The following is a 17126-nucleotide window of genomic DNA, read 5'->3' as shown; positions in this document are numbered from 1 at the left end:
GCCATGATTGAATGGCACTGTAGACTTGGGTTAAGACAATTTTCAATCACTACGACCAAATCACTGTGGATCAACCAGAAGATTAAGATGCATAGGATCCACAATGATTTGGTAGTGCAGATTGAGAACTGTTGTATCCATAGAGGCTAGAGGATGGTGGGGCATGGAGAGACTTGTGGTGTTCTGCAGATATTATTAATGGGGCTTCTATTTTTTGTGATATATATCAGTGACTTGGATAAAAATGTAGATGGGTTGATTAGTTTGCAGACAACATAAAAATTGGTGGGGTTGCAGACAGTGCCAGCCTGTTGAAGAATACGACAGGATCTAGATTAGTTACAGTTATGGGCAGAGAAATGGCAGATGGAGTTCAATCCAAGCAGGTATGAGTTCTTGCACTTTGAGAGGTCAAATGTAATGGGAAAGTACATAGTCACTGGCAGATCCCTTAACAGCATGTTAAGGATCCTGGCATTAACTTTATACTTTGTATAGCAGGATGTTGAGGTCCAACTCCATAGCTGATGAAAGTGGCAACAAGTGAAGAATGAGTGGTAAAGAAAGCGATGATTTGTTGGTTTCACGGGGCATTGAGTATATGAGTCTGGAAATCATGTTACAGCTTTATGAAACTGGTTCAGTCACATTTGAAGAATTGTGTGCAGTTCTCGTTGCCCCACTGCAGGAAGATGTGGAGGCTTTGGAGAGGTTTACCCAAACAAAACCTGGATTAGAGAGTATTATTTATAAGGAGAGTTTGGACAGATTTGGATTGTTTACTCTGTAGCGTCTGAGGTTGTGGGGGGGAGCTGATAAAATATATAAAATGCTGAGAGGCATAGAAAGGGTAAACAATCAAAATATTTTCCCCAGCATGCAAATGTCAAATACTAGAGGTGAGAGAAGGAAAGTTTAAAGGTGTGGGGCAAGTATTGAAATGGAATTAATGCCAATATTGATGGTGCAAACAGATCCAATAATGGTGTTTAAGATAGCTTTTAGCACATGAATATGCAGCAAATGGAGGGATATGGATCATGTACAGCCAGAAAATTTGTTTAATTTGGCATCATGTTTAGCACAGATATGGTGGCCGAAGGTATATTTCTGTGTGGATTTCTATAATCTGTGAATCTAATTTGTAGTGATATATAGAGCTTTCCCAAAAATGAAGTGTGGGCTTTAAGATTGAGCAAATTTGTGGAGGGGAGGGACATAGAGATCCCCATTAATGCTGGAGAGGGTCAGAACACAGGTCCATATAACCATCTATGGTTTTGTCAGTCGAGAGCAACAGACAAGGATGTAGATGTACAATAGTTAAGGCAATTTCCAAAGGTTGAGTATGAAACAGACTTCTGTAATATTTTACCACTGAAGCTGATGGATAGAATAATTCAGGAGAATACTTACAATACACTGCAGTGTGCAGTTCGTTTATTGTCCTCCAAGTGACAGCAATGCTCCAGTAGTAATCTGATTCTGGTCTTGTCGTACAAAGTGGTCACACTTAGGTGTTAAGCATGGAGAGAACAGTGGAGGATTTGCACATGCTGGAGAGGATGTAGTTCAGCTGTTTTGTTTTATATATGTGAATCCTCATTACACTGTTCACCGTGTTCAGCCACAGCATTTATGCATATTACTGTGCTATTCTGTGCAGTCAATGTAATTTAAAGTTAATCAGTCGGTTATATAAATGTAAAATTAATGGTGAATCACAAAATCTAAAGACCCAAAATTTGTTCGTGCAGAGTTAATAGTTTCACGTGTATTTAAGGCCAAAAGATTATCAATTGCTTGCACTTAAAACAAGCTCTAAAAGCTGTTCACCTGCATTTGGTATGTATTCTTGTTTGACATCTCTGCTGGGAATCGTACTTTGACCTGAAGTTATAGAACTAGCTAGACTTGAAGGCAAGATCATTAATTCCCCTCTCACCCCATCCTACTTTACACCTGAGGGCTACAGCAACAGACACAACAGCTCAAGCTTTGATGGTGCTTTATTGGATGGAGCCTTTTACCCTGTGCAATTTACCAATTCAATGGGTCAGAAATGACTTTTGCCTTAATCAAATCAAGTTTATTTACATGTGCACAAGGACAGTGAGATACAGGTCCAATGGAAAAACTTGCTTAACAGGCAGGTAGACGCAGAAACATAAAAATATAAATGCTAATTAAATTACACACAAATTCTACAAGGCAATGAAAAACAAAGACTGTGTAAAGAAAATGTGACATTAATGAAAAAATACACAACTAAAAAACAAGTCAGTGGTAATGCAAGTAGTGGTCCATAGTGTTCCTTTGCCATGGTATGATTAAAGATGTCCAATTTGGTTCAAGAAACTGGTATTTGTAGGAAAGTAATTGTTCCTGAACATGGCAGTGTGGTACTTCAGACGTCTGTACCTCCTGCTTGATGGTAGAAGCGAGAAGAGGGCATAGCCTAAATGTGAGGATTTATGATGATGGATGTTGCCTTCTTGAGACAGCGTCTCATGCTTTCAATGGTGGGGAGGACTGTTCCTGTGATGCATCGGGCACAAAAATACAAATTCTCTGAAGCCTCTTGCATTCCTGTGCTTTGGAATTGCCATGATGCAACTAGACATCTCTGGAGGGAATGGATAAGCGATGATCTGGATCAGAACTCTTCAGACTGAAGAAAAGTCCAGACCTGAAAAGTAACCTATCCATTCCCTCCAGAGATGCTGGAAGCGTCATCCATCCATTCCTCCAGAGATGCTACATGACCCATGACTCCAGCACTTTGAGTTTTGATCCTCCAAGATGTGAATGCACAGGAATTTGAAGCTGATAATTCTCGCCACTCACCAATAAAACTGGCATGTGGTCTCCCAACTCCCTCTTTCTGGTCAATGATTAGTTCCTTGGTTTTGTTCACGTTGAGAAAGTGTTCTTGTGACACCACTCAGGTGTTCTATCTCTCTACTATAGGCCTACTCAACTCCACTGGTGATATTGGAGCAGTGCTTTGCCAGCCATAGGTGTAAAGAGAGTTGCCGTTGAAGAAGTGAAAGATCCAGCAGCAAAGGGAGGTATAGGAAATAAAATGTAGAAACAAAGAACCACAGATGTTGGCTTAAACCAAAGAGAGACACAAAGTGCTGGTGTAATTCAGCAGGTCAGGCAGCATCTCTGGAGAAAAAGGATAGGTGAAAGGGATAGGTTTTGGGTCGGGACCCTAGATACCTTGGCTTTCAGGTGCAGGTCTTTGTAGCCAAATTTCTATTCATTTGCAGTTGTTTTCTTTTGCTTCAAAAGTAATTTTACATCTTACTAGAACATTTAATCAAAATGTTTGTACTCCTGTGCTTTAGAGCTAGTATTTCATTGAACATAGAACAATAACCATTTTCTGAAATAAATGAAAAGGTGATCAAGTGCTCAGTGACTCATGCTGTCTTGTTGTGACATTTGAATTGGTACATAATGTTCTCTACCAGCACACTGCCAATAAAGCTAAATGAATGCACTAATGAAAGGAAGAACCAGGTCTATTTCTCAAGTATCAGTCTCGAGATTTCAGGTTATGGTTAAATGGTTGGTTTTCTTCAACATCGCTTTTTGCTATTTTTTTTTGTAAACAAAATCAATGAGATTTAGCAGAGAATTGCTTTCCTCTATTCCATGAAGGTAAACTGTAAGCTTTTCAGTTTCTGTTCCAAATGTTGTCATAACATCAGTACTCATCGAACCTAAATTATTACCCTGCTGAATATTTTGAGGTACTCATTTAATGGTTGTGGGGTCAGGATATAACATTCTGAGGCCTTTGAATGAATGTATGAAATAGTTGGGTTTGCTTTTAATATTTAAGGGGAAAATGTAACATTTTAAAAATGAACTAAAAATAAATAAATAGTAACTCATGATTGTTTTCCTCTGTGCCATAACATCTAATTTTCCTGATTATTTATGCCAGGTTTTAGAATATATTTTGTGCAATACATTTGATTTCAATGCATTAATTCAATGTAAAAATTGTCGAATTATCTAATTGATTTGTATTGGTCAATGTCATAATGACTTTATATAACTATTACGAGTAAAGACAGATATTAAAGACGGCAGATAATTATAAAGATACTCAAATATGTTGTAGCTGGCTCAGTAAGAATGGAGCTAAAATACAGGCCACATATAGATAACAAGAATGAGATCGATTTGTTTTTCAGCAGAAAATTAGCTCATCTGCCAGGTTGTTCTTTCTTGCTGAACCTTTAAATCTGAATACACCAGAGAGCTGAATACCAGTATAAATGACTGCAAAAAAACACACACTTTATTGCACAAATCAATTCAACTGTTTTAATCAATGTAGATTTCAAATTATTGATTTGAATTATAGATTGCAATGTCAAATTGTTGCTAAATTATTTCTCCTCATTAGAATTTATTCCCTGTGGATTTTACTTTTTCTTTCCTTCTTTCGCTGTTTTTCATTCTATCTTTGTTAACTCGTTGCTCTTCCCCCCCCCCCCCCCCCCCCACACTTTTCCTATCGACCCGCATCCTGCCATAAGCAAGGGTGAGGGGACATAAGAAGTCCGTAGTATGAATATGAAAAGGATGAGATTAATTTACAGCTACTTAGAGAATTGACGGGACTTGTTCAATTAAGAAAAGGAAATTTAGATTTAATTTGTTCGTAATTCTGACTAAAACTGGGCTAAAATAGGAGACTTTAAATATCCAAGTAAAATTAAGCCTCCTAAAATCTGATTGCCAAATGGACTTTATTAACAATGATAAAAAAAATGTATTTCCATGTGGCTGCATTATCATCTAATCAAGGTATCTCGGGATTTATGATGAACTTGGTGTCTCGTTAAATTTCATGAACTTCATAATATTTTGTTGGTTCCCAGTTACCGTAAATTTGCTTCTCTTCAAGTATAGTTTTTATTTGAATGCTTTACTCAGTAAAATATATTTTTTCCAGGTGTACAATTTGAATAAGGACAATCCAATAAGTGAAGGTGGTAGGTATTTACTCTTTATTATTTCTGCATTAGTTCCAACAAACAATCTTTCAAAGTTTTATGCTAATGCATATTTATATCAATGCAATGTCGTGTCCTACTTGTCTTGAAAAAACCATGAACATTGACAACTTGAAGATGAATTTTAGTTCCGAAGGGAAATGTTAAAATTTTACCTCAATTTACCATCTTTTCAGTCTCTGGTATATCCTGAAATATCCTCACATTTTAAACTGCTGGCTTACATTTAATGGCTTGGATGTACCTCCCTTATTGAATTTTTGTGTGGTTACATCTCATATGCAACTTAGGAGCAGGAATAGGCCACTCAGCATGTTAAGCTTACTCTACCATTTAATAAGAAAATTACCTGTCTGATTTTAAATCCGAGATTCTACTCACAGGGTAGTGTTTACCCCTTACTTCTCAAGCAACTACCTTCATCTTAAAAAATCCAAAGACTCATTTAGGAACAGATATAAGAACCACCCTTCATTCCTTTCACCTCAATCATTCATGTATATTGTAAAAACCGTAGCCCCAGCACTTATCCCTGTCAGATACCATTTGTTGAAGCTTGCCAACAAAAATACAGACCCATTTATGCTTACCATATTTCCTGTTGGGCAGACAATCCTCTTCCCATGCCAATATGTTTTTTCTTACACCATGAGTTTTTACTTTGTGCAATAACCATTGATGGAGTGCCTTGTCAAATGCCTTCTGGGAAATCCTATGCTTCTCCATCTTAAAAATGAATTCCTTTTCTCAAAACAATATTGACTTTGCCTGATTATCTTGATCAGCATTTTTCTAAGTGCCCCTGCAATAACATCTTTTGTAATAGTTTCTAACATTTTCCCAATGACAATTGTTTAACTTGCTAGCACATATTTTCCTGCTTATTTTTGAAAGAGTTACATTTGAAATTTTACTGTCTGATCCATTCAATTCCCCATGTTTTTTTTTTTAAGGCCAATGGATCAATCAGCTACTTTATCAGCTACTTCTTTCAAGAACATCAGTTGAAAAGTTTTCAGACTGTAGTTGAAATTTGTTCATTAACAATTCCTTGGTGATTGTGATTTTCTAGTTCTCTCCTTTCGATTCTCAATTTATAACTACTTCAGGGATATTACTTGTACCTTCTATGGGAAAACTGTTGCAAAATGCCCATTTAATTCATCGGCAAATTCTTTCGATTTTCATTATGGAGTCCCTCAACTCTCTAAAAGGCCAGTGCTCATTTTGTTAACACTTTTTCAAAAATCTCCAAAGTAACCTTACTATTTGTTTGTACATTTCAGAACTGCTTTTTACTCTCGATTTGATTCTCCCTTTTTTAATATTTTAGATATTCTTTGATTTTGTTTATAATCTATCCAGGTTATTGACCTGCTGCCTCTGCGCAATAACACACTTTAAAAAAATGTTTGATACAATCCTTTAATTTTGTTTTTGTTAAATATGAATGACAGGTCTACACCTTGGAATATTTCTTTCTTGTTGCAATACTATCTGTTCCATGCATTCTGCAAAATCTTAAATATCTCCCTCTGTATTTTGAGTAATCGATCCCTTAACCTAATTTGCAATTTCACTTTTGTTAGCCCTCATAATTGTCCTTAATTAAGTTTAAAATACCAATCTTGGACCCATTCGTTTCTCCCTCAAACTTAATGTAAATGTAATTATATTAGGAACAGTTGGATGGTTTTCTCTAGAATGGCAGAGGTTGAGGGGAAACCGGATAAAGTATATAAAATAATGAGAGGAACAGATAGGGAAATGCCAATAACTAGAGGGTATATCTTTAAGGTGCGAGGGGCAAAGTTTATAGATGTGTGGGGTCAGTTTTTATTCAGTGGGTGGTGTATGCCTGGAACACACTGCTGGGGATGCTGGTGAAGGCAGATATGACAGAAGTTCACAATTTTTTTGATAGCCACATGGATATTCAAGGAATAGTGGGGTATGGATCACGTATTGGGAGATGAGGTTAGTTTATCTTGGTATTATGTTCGGCACAGACATTGTGGGCCAAAGAATTTGTTCCTGTGTTATACTTATCTATGTTCTATGACTTCCTGACCCCTGTAAATGCCCTGACTGATGATCGCATGTACAACATACCTCATTGTTATAATTTTCCCTTTTTTTTTCCTGGGAATATGGTCTTTTGTTCTCTTACTAAGGTCTTTTGAAAAAAGGGTCGAGTAATAAGAAACAATGAAAGTCAATAAAGGAAAATGTACCTTTCATTGGAAGTAAAAATAGTTTGGATCAAAAGAGCAGATGAAGAGACATAGCAATTTTCAATGTGTAGGAAGGAACAGCAGATGCTAGTTTAAATCGAAGATAGACACAAAATGCTGGAGTAACTCAGCGGAACAGGCAGCATCTTTGGAGAGGAATGGGTGAAGTTTCGGGTCGAGACCCTTCTTCAGACTGCCTGTTTGTCAGCGTTGCAGTCTGAAGAAGGGTCTCGATCCGAAACGTCACCCATTCCTTCTCTCCAGAGATGCTACCTGTCCCACTGAGTTACTCCAGTATTTTGCGTCTATCTTTAGCAATTTTCAATTACGTTCAAACAGCTTAATGTGGTTACGATGCCTGACTTCAAAGACCTACTGACCTCTTTACATAATGCATTACGTCGAGCTTGTTCTCTGAAGACATACGTAAATGAATGCTGCCTTGCGATTTTGAGGTTAAACTCCATCGAGGATTAGCTTTGTGCTCTACAGTCATAAAGGTCCACAATTAGTCCCTGGACTACTTACCATGCCTTGGAAGCCACCTCTCAATGAAAGCAGATATTGTAGGTGAAATTCACCATTGGCGTCAGTGCACGAGCTGAATCAAAAGGATGCTTGAAGATCAAGGCAGACCTGGCACAAAACTCATGGTCTACCAGCAAGCAGTGGTGCTCCCTCTGCAAAATCCTTTAACTCCAAAGGCAGGCCCACGTTCCCAGCACTGAGATCCTAATTGGACTCATTAAGTTCCTTTGGCATGCCATGTTGTTTCCATGTTTGACACAAGACTCCTGAAGCATTCCAAGTGCTTCCAAAGTAAGAGAACATTGGGTAGGCTGAGGAAAAGATTCAACAAATCTTCAAAATCTCCTTGAAGAACAGTCAATCCCTAATAGCTCCTGGGAGTCTTGACCCATGATGGCTCACTGTGGAGAAGGAGCATCTGAAATGGTATACAGCATCTTTTGTCCATAGGTTGGGAGTACACAGATGCCGGAAGGAACACACCACCTCCCAAATCACCCATCCTGCCACCAACCACATCCTGCAGTGAATTCTGAAAACCCACATTGCTCCTCTCAGTCACCTCAGAATCAAAATATAAGCAAGACATGCTCGATTGTAAGCCACCATCTAAGACGAAGGAATAATAATCCATTGTTTCAAATCCAAAAGTGTCTGCTGGTTCAGACTCATTGATTAAAAACTGAATTTTGTTTCTTGATTTTCAGCTGCACAACTGGACAAAGTTGGATTTGATTTAATGAAGAAATGCATTCATGCCATTGAAGAAAGAGGTACGACTTTCACTTATGTTGCATAAAAATATTGACATGCAGCTTGTCGTAAGGTTGTGGCATTAGACCTTGCATCACCAGCCAGCTGACTAAAATAAAGCATCTTCTGTAACTAATTCTCAATGAATTAAATCTGCAAAAACTGTCGAGTAAATCATGTTGTAATAAAAATATATTTCCCATTTTTTGTAACTGAAATTTATGCTGCCCAAATAAAGTTTCTGTTATGGAACTTTTTTTTTAAAAAAGCATATTTTAAATAATATTCTTAATCTTACAGAATTTTAGGTTTGGTTTCTGAGAATTAAAAAAATTATTTTTAGCAAGCACATTTACAGTAAACATTTGGAACATTTTGCAGCACAGCTCTCTTTATGAACTATATGTGCAGACATTTGCTTGCTATTTTCATCTGGGTATGTTCATAGGAGTCTATATTGGCACATAGCTGTTTAGCTTAGTGTTTTTAATGCATTGGTACACAAACATACTCGTGCAAGACCACCTCTGCATATATAAACAGGATATATTAATCTATGACTTCAGGTTATTTTAATTTAAAATCCAAAAATATATGTTTATGTTTATTAAAATGTTATTTAAGATGATTGAAAATGTCATAATTTTTGTAATTATGTTTTACAATCATAATTTAAGTTGATATTAACTTTTTCTTCTGCTTTGAAACAGGTATCAATGAACAGGGCCTATACCGTATAGTTGGTGTTAATTCTCGAGTCCAAAAACTGTTAGGATTACTGATGGGTAAGTGATGTTCTTTTCATTAGGTTGAAGTTCAACTGTTATTAAATTATTTCAACATTCGTTTAATCCCCAAATTCAAACTTCTGTTAGCTCTTCCTTAACAATAGTTTTCAAAAAGAGTAAGTAATGCTGTACATTTTTTATTAATCCTGATACAAATTTGCATTTGTATATATGGAGTTTGGGATAACGTTTCTGTTCAATCTCGTATCAATACAGGCAATCCCCATGTTGCAGACTGTATAACGATTTTTCAGTAATGCAAAATCTTATTTCCCACTTTTATCCCATATTGTAAGTGGAGATGTGTTCCTATGGGATGTTTTTTAAAAATCTCAACTGTCATGACATTACTACAGCTACTTGATTATGGAGAGGGAGCGGATGATGCACCTACAAGATTGCCTGGTCAGTTTCCAAAACAAATCCCTTAAATGGCCAGTAGCTGCATTCCAAGACACAAGCAGCTGAATTCCAAAGCTTTCATTATTGCAGTCTTTTTCCAGCATCTGATCTTTATAACATATCACGTTTTCCATACAATTAGATTCCGTTTTGTGGTTGTTTAGTTTGACAACTTGCACTTAAACTTGCATGCCCAGTTTCAGACATCTTAAAGGTAAATAATATGGAAAATGCTTGGTAAATAAAACAGCTACAGCGGAAAGTGAACAAAGTGAAAAAAATCACGTTGTCTATGCATTCATCAAGAAATGCGAGTTGAATAAGAGACAAATGGAAAAAAATTGTTGTTTTGTCTTTTGTGTACATCTAGTTTTCAATCACATTTTACCCACATGAATCTTGTAAGAACAAACGTTATTCCATACCTCAGATTTTTGGGTAGTGATTTGTGAATTCTGTAACACGGTGGCCCCCTGTAACCAAGAATTTTTAAACAGTGTCTGTTGACAACAGGGTGCTGACAATGAGTTGGAGTTAGTATCTGGGCTCCCAGCAAACAGTTAATGTCTATAAGTTCTCAAAAATAAGCAGATTATTTTTTCCAGAATGAGTTAGTGAATGATAGTTGTATGTGAATTATATGAATTATATAAAATCGAATGTTTTAACTTTGAGCAAATTGGTCATCTGACCTATTCATTGCACACAATCCATTTAAAGTCTTTCATAAACCAGCAATGTCGAGCAATGATTTAGAACATAATTTTTATTTGTTTCTTGCATGAAAAGATATTCCTAGATATATTTGACTAACATGGTGCAAGTTTATTAATGCAGCTGGAAATGTTTTTTACCATAATAAAGAAATATTACTATTGAATCACCACTAAAATGTAGGGATTCTTCTGCACTACAAAAGGTGCATTAGATGGGCATTTCACAGGGCTCTATGAACAGTATTCCATTGCATGAGGTCCATGGTGTGCCACATTAAAAATGCAGCCTCATACCTGCAAGCGTTTGGAAGTGCTGAACTAGCAGAAAAAATCTGGTCCATGTTCACAGCAAGCCATTCTAATGGTTATATCAGGAGTGAATAGTTCAGATCTATCAGAAATAATAGGTTTGTTGGAAGTACTGGTCTTTTTCCTTTTCTAACAATGTTGCTTGTTTAAAGGAACAGCCGATGTAGATCTGGAGAGCTCAACTGAATGGGAGATTAAAACTATTACCAGCACACTTAAACATTATCTCAGGTAAGAGTTTAAGAGGAGAATAAATTTTAATGCATTTATTGCCAAATAAAAATGCAGGTGGACTTATTTGAAACTTGTATTCTAGAAATTGTTTTCCACTGTTTAATTGTCTTTATTGAGAATAGAAAATCTATTATTATGGAGCTTGAAATGAGATTTAGTCATCTATAAATGTAGGGCAAGGTCAATGGTACATCCTGATCTGAATAACAAGAACTTGTCATATATTACTGTCCAATTAATCTGTTTCTAATACTCAATGGTTCTTTGCCCAAATCTTGGCAGATATTTCAATTTTTATGGTTCTTTTCAGAATATGCTATTTTTCTTCTTTTCAATGCATGTTAAGAATATAGTCAGGAACACAAGAATTGTTTACAATTTTCAAGATTACAGCCTCTGCAGTTTCTCATGTCTAAAAGTACTTTGTGCTTTGGCTATTAGGTTTATGTTTAAGCAAATTAAACAGTTGGCCATCACAGATATTGATGTATAATTATTTTTTATCTGATATTCATTAGTAGGGGCTAGACCATTTAAAAATGATTTGATTTTTTTTAAATGGTGGAAACACTGAACAGGTCGGCAGCATATGTGGAAAGACAAACAAAGTTACCATTTAAGTTTGAAGATCTTCTGCTTCCCAATCCATACACGCTGCCTGACCTGCTGAGTATATTCAGCATTTTCTGTTTTTATTTCATATTTTCAGCATCTATAGCTTTATTAAAAATTCATTTATTTAAAAATGATGCAGTTTTGTGGTGCTATTTTACTTGTTGTAAAATATACTTTTATAAATTTTTGATGTCCTGGAGTTCCTGTAGCATAATGACAATAGGTTCCACAACTAGTAAACTGTGGCGGATCAGGCCACTCCTTGGGTCAGCCCCCTCGTTACGTGACGGACAGGCGTAAGGGGTTAAAAGCCAGACCAGGGGGAGGCGTGGCTCATCCCTAGGTGGACTACGCTGTGGGCAGGAGCTCACAGCCTAATAAAAGAATCTTACTAAAAACTGCCTGGCGTCTTGCCTTTTCTCTGGCCTCCGCCAGGCCACTACATTGGTGACCTCGACGGACATCACGCGTAGTGATGTCGCACGATAATGTGCAACCTGGTCCTGCCGACCTCGATGCCGTCTCCCTCAAACTCCCGACCCTGTGGACCGAAGAGCCTGAGGTCTGGTTCCAGCAGGCAGAGGCACAGTTTGCTGTGCGAGGGGTAACCGTCGACTTGACGAAGTACTTTTATGTCGTCGGCGCCCTGGACCAGGCGACAGCAAGGCGAGTAAAGCCTTACCTTAATGACCTCCCCGCGGATGACAAATATAAGGGCCTTAAAGAACTCCTTATCAGGAGGTTCGGCCTCAGCGACGCCGAGAGGGCAACTCGAGTTATGAGCCAGGGGGGGCTCGGGGACCGACGGCCGTCGGCCCTTCTGGAGGACATGCTCGCCCTTATGGGCAACCACCCGCCCTGTTTCTTATTTAAGCAGGCCTACCTGCGGCAGCTCCCAGTCGACCTCCGTTCTCAGCTCGCTGGGGACCCCTTCACCGACACGCAGGGGCTGGGCGAGCGCGCTGATCAAATATGGATGTCCCGTCGGGAGGACCTGGAAGCCCTAGCCGTCTTTTCCGCGGCGTCGGAAGGCCAACAGCAAGCTGGGGCCGCCGTCGACCCCGTTTCAGGGCGACCCCCGCGGCGAAATCCGGCCGCCATCGGGCACCCCGGTGCCGGCACGCCCTTCTCGCACGGCCCGCCGACAGTTCAGCCAGACGCCACCAGAGGTCGCTGGTGGTCGGCCCAAGCAGCACCACCTCCAATACCGCTGGAGACCACCGGAGGTCGCTGGTGGGCATCCCAGTCTGCACCACCACCGGACACCAGCAGAGGGGGCTGGTGCTATTATCACCGTCGTTGGGGACCGAACGCCAAGCAATGTCGCCTACCCTGTGCCTTTCCGGGAAACACAAGGGCCGGCCGTCAGTGATTCCTTCGGCGGCCGGCCAGATCCATCGCGTGTTCGCTCGGGATCGCCGCACCGGGGGTCGGTTCCTCGTCGACACTGGAGCAGAGGTGAGCGTCCTACCTCCTTCCACCGCCGATATCCATACGGGCAAATGCGGCCCCCTCCTCACTGCGGCGAACGGTAGCCCCATCAACACTTACGGGGTCTGCCAGCTCGCCCTTAACTTCGGCGACAGCTGGTTCACGTGGCGGTTCATCATTGCCGATGTTTCCCAGCCGCTGCTGGGCGCCGACTTCCTGCGGGCGCATTCCATGCTCGTGGATGTCAGGCGGCAGCGCCTGGTGCACTCCAGCATGCTGAGGCCGGTCTCCCCCAACGTCGGACACCTGTCGTCCGTGGATGCGACGTACGCGCGCATCCTGGCGGACTTCCCGGACATTGTGGAAACCCACTTCTCCTCCTCCGCTCCCAAGCACGGGGTGCAACATCACATCCCCACCACCGGGCCACCCATGCACGCCCGAGCGCGGCGTCTCGCTCCAGACAAGCTCCGTCTAGCTCGAGAGGAGTTTCGTCAGATGGAGTCAATGGGCATCGTGCGCCCCTCCGATAGCCCGTGGGCGTCACCACTCCACTTGGTCCCCAAGGCGGACGGGGGTTGGCGACCGTGCGGGGACTATCGGCGCTTAAATGACGCGACCGTTCCCGACAGGTACCCGGTTCCGCACATTCAGGACTTTAATGCCCACCTGGCTGGAGCATCCGTGTTCTCCAAGGTGGACCTTGTGCGCGGATATAATCAAATCCCGGTCCACCCCGATGACATCCCCAAGACTGCCATCATCACCCCGTTCGGCCTATTCGAGTTCCTACGGATGCCGTTCGGGTTGAAGAACGCCGCACAGGCCTTCCAACGGCTTATGGACTGTGTATGCCGTGAGCTAGAATTCGTCTTTGTGTACTTGGACGACGTACTCGTGGCCAGCCGCTCGAGGCAGGAGCACTGCACCCACCTCCGCCAGCTGTGTAAGCGCCTCAGCGAGTACGGTTTGTCAATTAATACTTCCAAGTGCCGTTTTGGGGTGACGGCCATCTATTTCCTCGGCCATCGGGTGACCCCACAAGGGGTGGTACCTCTTCCGGACAGGGTCGAAGCTGTCCGCCGTTTCCCCCGACCGACCACTGTCAAGGGCCTGCAGGAATTCGCCGGGATGGTCTCGTTCTATCACCGCTTCCTGCCGTCGGTAGCCCGAACTATGCGCCCACTCTTCCACCTCATGGCTGGTCGCTGCAAGGAGGTCGAGTGGGACGACGAAGCAGGAGCGGCGTTTGAGCAGGCTAAGGAGGCCCTGGCCAGGGCCACGATGCTCGTCCATCCTAAGGAGGATGCCCCAACCGCCCTGACCGTGGACGCTTCTGAGGTGGCGGTCGGTGCGGTGCTAGAGCAGCACATCGACGGGTGTTGGCGGCCACTCGCCTTCTTTAGCAGGCACCTCAGCGGGGCCCAACGGCATTACAGCGCGTTCGACCGGGAGCTCCTCGCCCTCTACCTCGCGGTACGCCACTTTCGGTACTTCCTAGAGGGGAGACCCTTCACCGCGTTCACAGACCACAAGCCACTCACCTTTGCGTTCGCCAAGGTTTCGGATCCGTGGTCTGCGCGGCAACAGAGACAATTGGCTTATGTGTCGGAGTACACCACCTCAATTCGGTTCGTGGAGGGAAAAAACAACAGGGTGGCCGACGCCCTGTCTAGACCCGCGATCCACGCCGTCCTACAAATGGCCGGGGGGATCGACTATTCCGCCCTAGCAGCCGCACAGCTGGGGGACGAGGAGATGGCCACCTATCGTACAGCCGTGTCCGTCCTGCAGCTGGAGGACATTGTCTGTGGCCCCGGGGATACAACACTGTTGTGCGACACCTCCACTGGCCTGCCGCGGCCCATCGTCCCTGTCGTCTGGCGTCGCAGGGTATTCGAGGTGCTCCACGGGCTGTCTCACCCCTCCATTCGGGCGACGGTGGCCCTTGTATCCTCCCGTTTCATGTGGCACGGGCTGCGTAAGCAGGTCGCACACTGGGCACGCACCTGCATCCCGTGCCAAACTTCAAAAATCCAGCGACACGTGCGTGCGCCTCTGCAGGAGTTTCGTGTCCCTCGGCAGCGCTTCGACCACATTCATGTGAACATCGTGGGGCCGCTGCCGCCGTCCCGGGGCATGACCCACCTCTTCACTGTGGTAGATCGCTTCACGCGGTGGCCGGAGGCCATTCCGCTGGCAGACACCTCGATGGCCACCTGCGCGCGGGCCTTGGCGGCGCACTGGATCGCCCGGTTCGGGGTGCCACTGGACATTACATCCGACCGGGGACCACAGTTCACTTCGGAACTGTGGTCGGCCATGGCAAGACTCTTGGGTGTCCGCCTACACCACACTACGGCGTACCATCCACAGTCAAACGGGTTGGTGGAACGCTTTCACCGCCAGCTGAAGGCTGCCCTGAAGGCTCGGCTCACGGGCCCAGACTGGGTGGACACCCTGCCGTGGGTTTTGCTGGGGATCCGCACCGCACCCAAGGAGGACTTGGCCTCCTCCTCCGCCGAGTTGGTGTACGGGGCCCCCTTGACGGTTCCCGGGGAGTTCATCCCACCGGCGCAGGGTCGAGTGGAGCAGCCTTCTGACGCCCTGCAACGTCTTCGGCAGACGGTGGGCAGGCTGGCACCTGTGCCCACGTCACGTCATGGGACCTTCCAGCCACACGTCCCTGCCGCTCTGGAGGACTGCCAGTTTGTGTTCCTGCGCAGGGACGCACACCGATCACTTCTCCAGCGGCCGTACGAGGGCCCCTTCCGGGTCCTGCAACACGGCTCGGCCACATTCGTTCTGGACATGGGGGGTCGCAGAGAGACTGTTTCGGTCGCACGGCTGAAGCCGGCACACGTGGACATTGATCGGCCGATGCCGGTTGCGCAGCCCCGCCCGCGCGGTCGCCCCCCGTCCACGCTACCCCCTCCAGTGTCTGCTACGACCCCTCCACCTGTCGGTCAGTCGCCGGTCCCTGCGCCGGTCATGGTGCGCACCCGGGCTGGTCACCTCGTGCGCCCTCCTGTCCGTTTTGTACCTCCGGTTCTTGGGGGGGGGGTCCTGTGGCGGATCAGGCCACTCCTTGGGTCAGCCCCCTCGTTACGTGACGGACAGGCGTAAGGGGTTAAAAGCCAGACCAGGGGGAGGCGTGGCTCATCCCTAGGTGGACTACGCTGTGGGCAGGAGCTCACAGCCTAATAAAAGAATCTTACTAAAAACTGCCCGGCGTCTTGCCTTTTCTCTGGCCTCCGCCAGGCCACTACAAAACACCTATTAAATAGAATTGTATGCTAAATTTAAAAGCGTTTCATTTATTTATTTTATTTAATCTTATATTAAAGTTTATGCAGAAGACTTTCTGAATATGATTTTTCATGCTTTTATGATATTTGAGTAGAGTAACCCATGCTTCTCAAATTAAGACATTTGCGGATTTTTTGAGGAAATTGAAAAGAAATTATCAAAACACACAATTCTTATCTATTTTCACGGGTTTGCTGTGTTGCATTTCAGAAAGCATTATGTTGCAGCTTGATTATTACATTTTTCCAAGTCTGTAAATGATTGTCTACAAAGTATGAAAACAGGCTATTCAACCCGCTGTGTCCACATTGACCAATCTTAATTCCAGCTGTATTAAATGCATCTTTCCGTGTCTGGTCCATGGCTGCCTTTGTCAAGGCTGTTCAAGTGTTTGTCTAGATACACTTTGAATGATGTTAACAATTCTTTCCCCCACTCTCGCAGACAGTGTATTTCAGGTACTTGGCCTCTCTGAGTGATAAAATCCCTCCTCAGGACCTTCCAACTCTCTTCCTCCCTCTTATCCTAAATCTGTGTCCTCTAGTTTTACCTACTTCTATTTTGGGGAAAGGTTTTCTGCAGTCCACCCAATCTATACTCACTATCATCGAGTGACTGGGTTTTTATTTTACTATGAGCTATTTTTATTTTTCATTAGTGTTTTTAAACAAATTTAATTTAATGGTGGGGTCTGAACTCTCATTTACTGGATTATTTTTCAAGCTTCTGATTGACATTTTATACCACAAACCTCTTATGATGCAGCAC

The 17126-nt window shown here is 43.2% G+C and overlaps 1 protein-coding gene across 2 annotated transcripts in view; it reads left to right on the top strand.

Moving 5' to 3' along the window:
- The window catches only part of LOC144600054 (rho GTPase-activating protein 26-like), a 133790-nt gene that overhangs the window by 61584 nt on the left and 55080 nt on the right, over nt 1-17126 (top strand). For both annotated transcript variants that reach the window (XM_078411415.1, XM_078411416.1), the window contains exons 13-16: nt 4979-5018; nt 8509-8574; nt 9265-9339; nt 10922-11000. In XM_078411415.1, the coding sequence (XP_078267541.1) occupies nt 4979-5018; nt 8509-8574; nt 9265-9339; nt 10922-11000 (260 nt within the window). The remainder of the gene's footprint in view (nt 1-4978; nt 5019-8508; nt 8575-9264; nt 9340-10921; nt 11001-17126) is intronic.

Source organism: Rhinoraja longicauda, chromosome 14, assembly GCF_053455715.1.
Source record: "Rhinoraja longicauda isolate Sanriku21f chromosome 14, sRhiLon1.1, whole genome shotgun sequence".
Classification (NCBI taxonomy): domain Eukaryota; kingdom Metazoa; phylum Chordata; class Chondrichthyes; order Rajiformes; family Arhynchobatidae; genus Rhinoraja; species Rhinoraja longicauda.
Note: the sequence above shows the minus strand (reverse complement) of the source record. Positions and strands in the feature narration are given on the sequence as shown.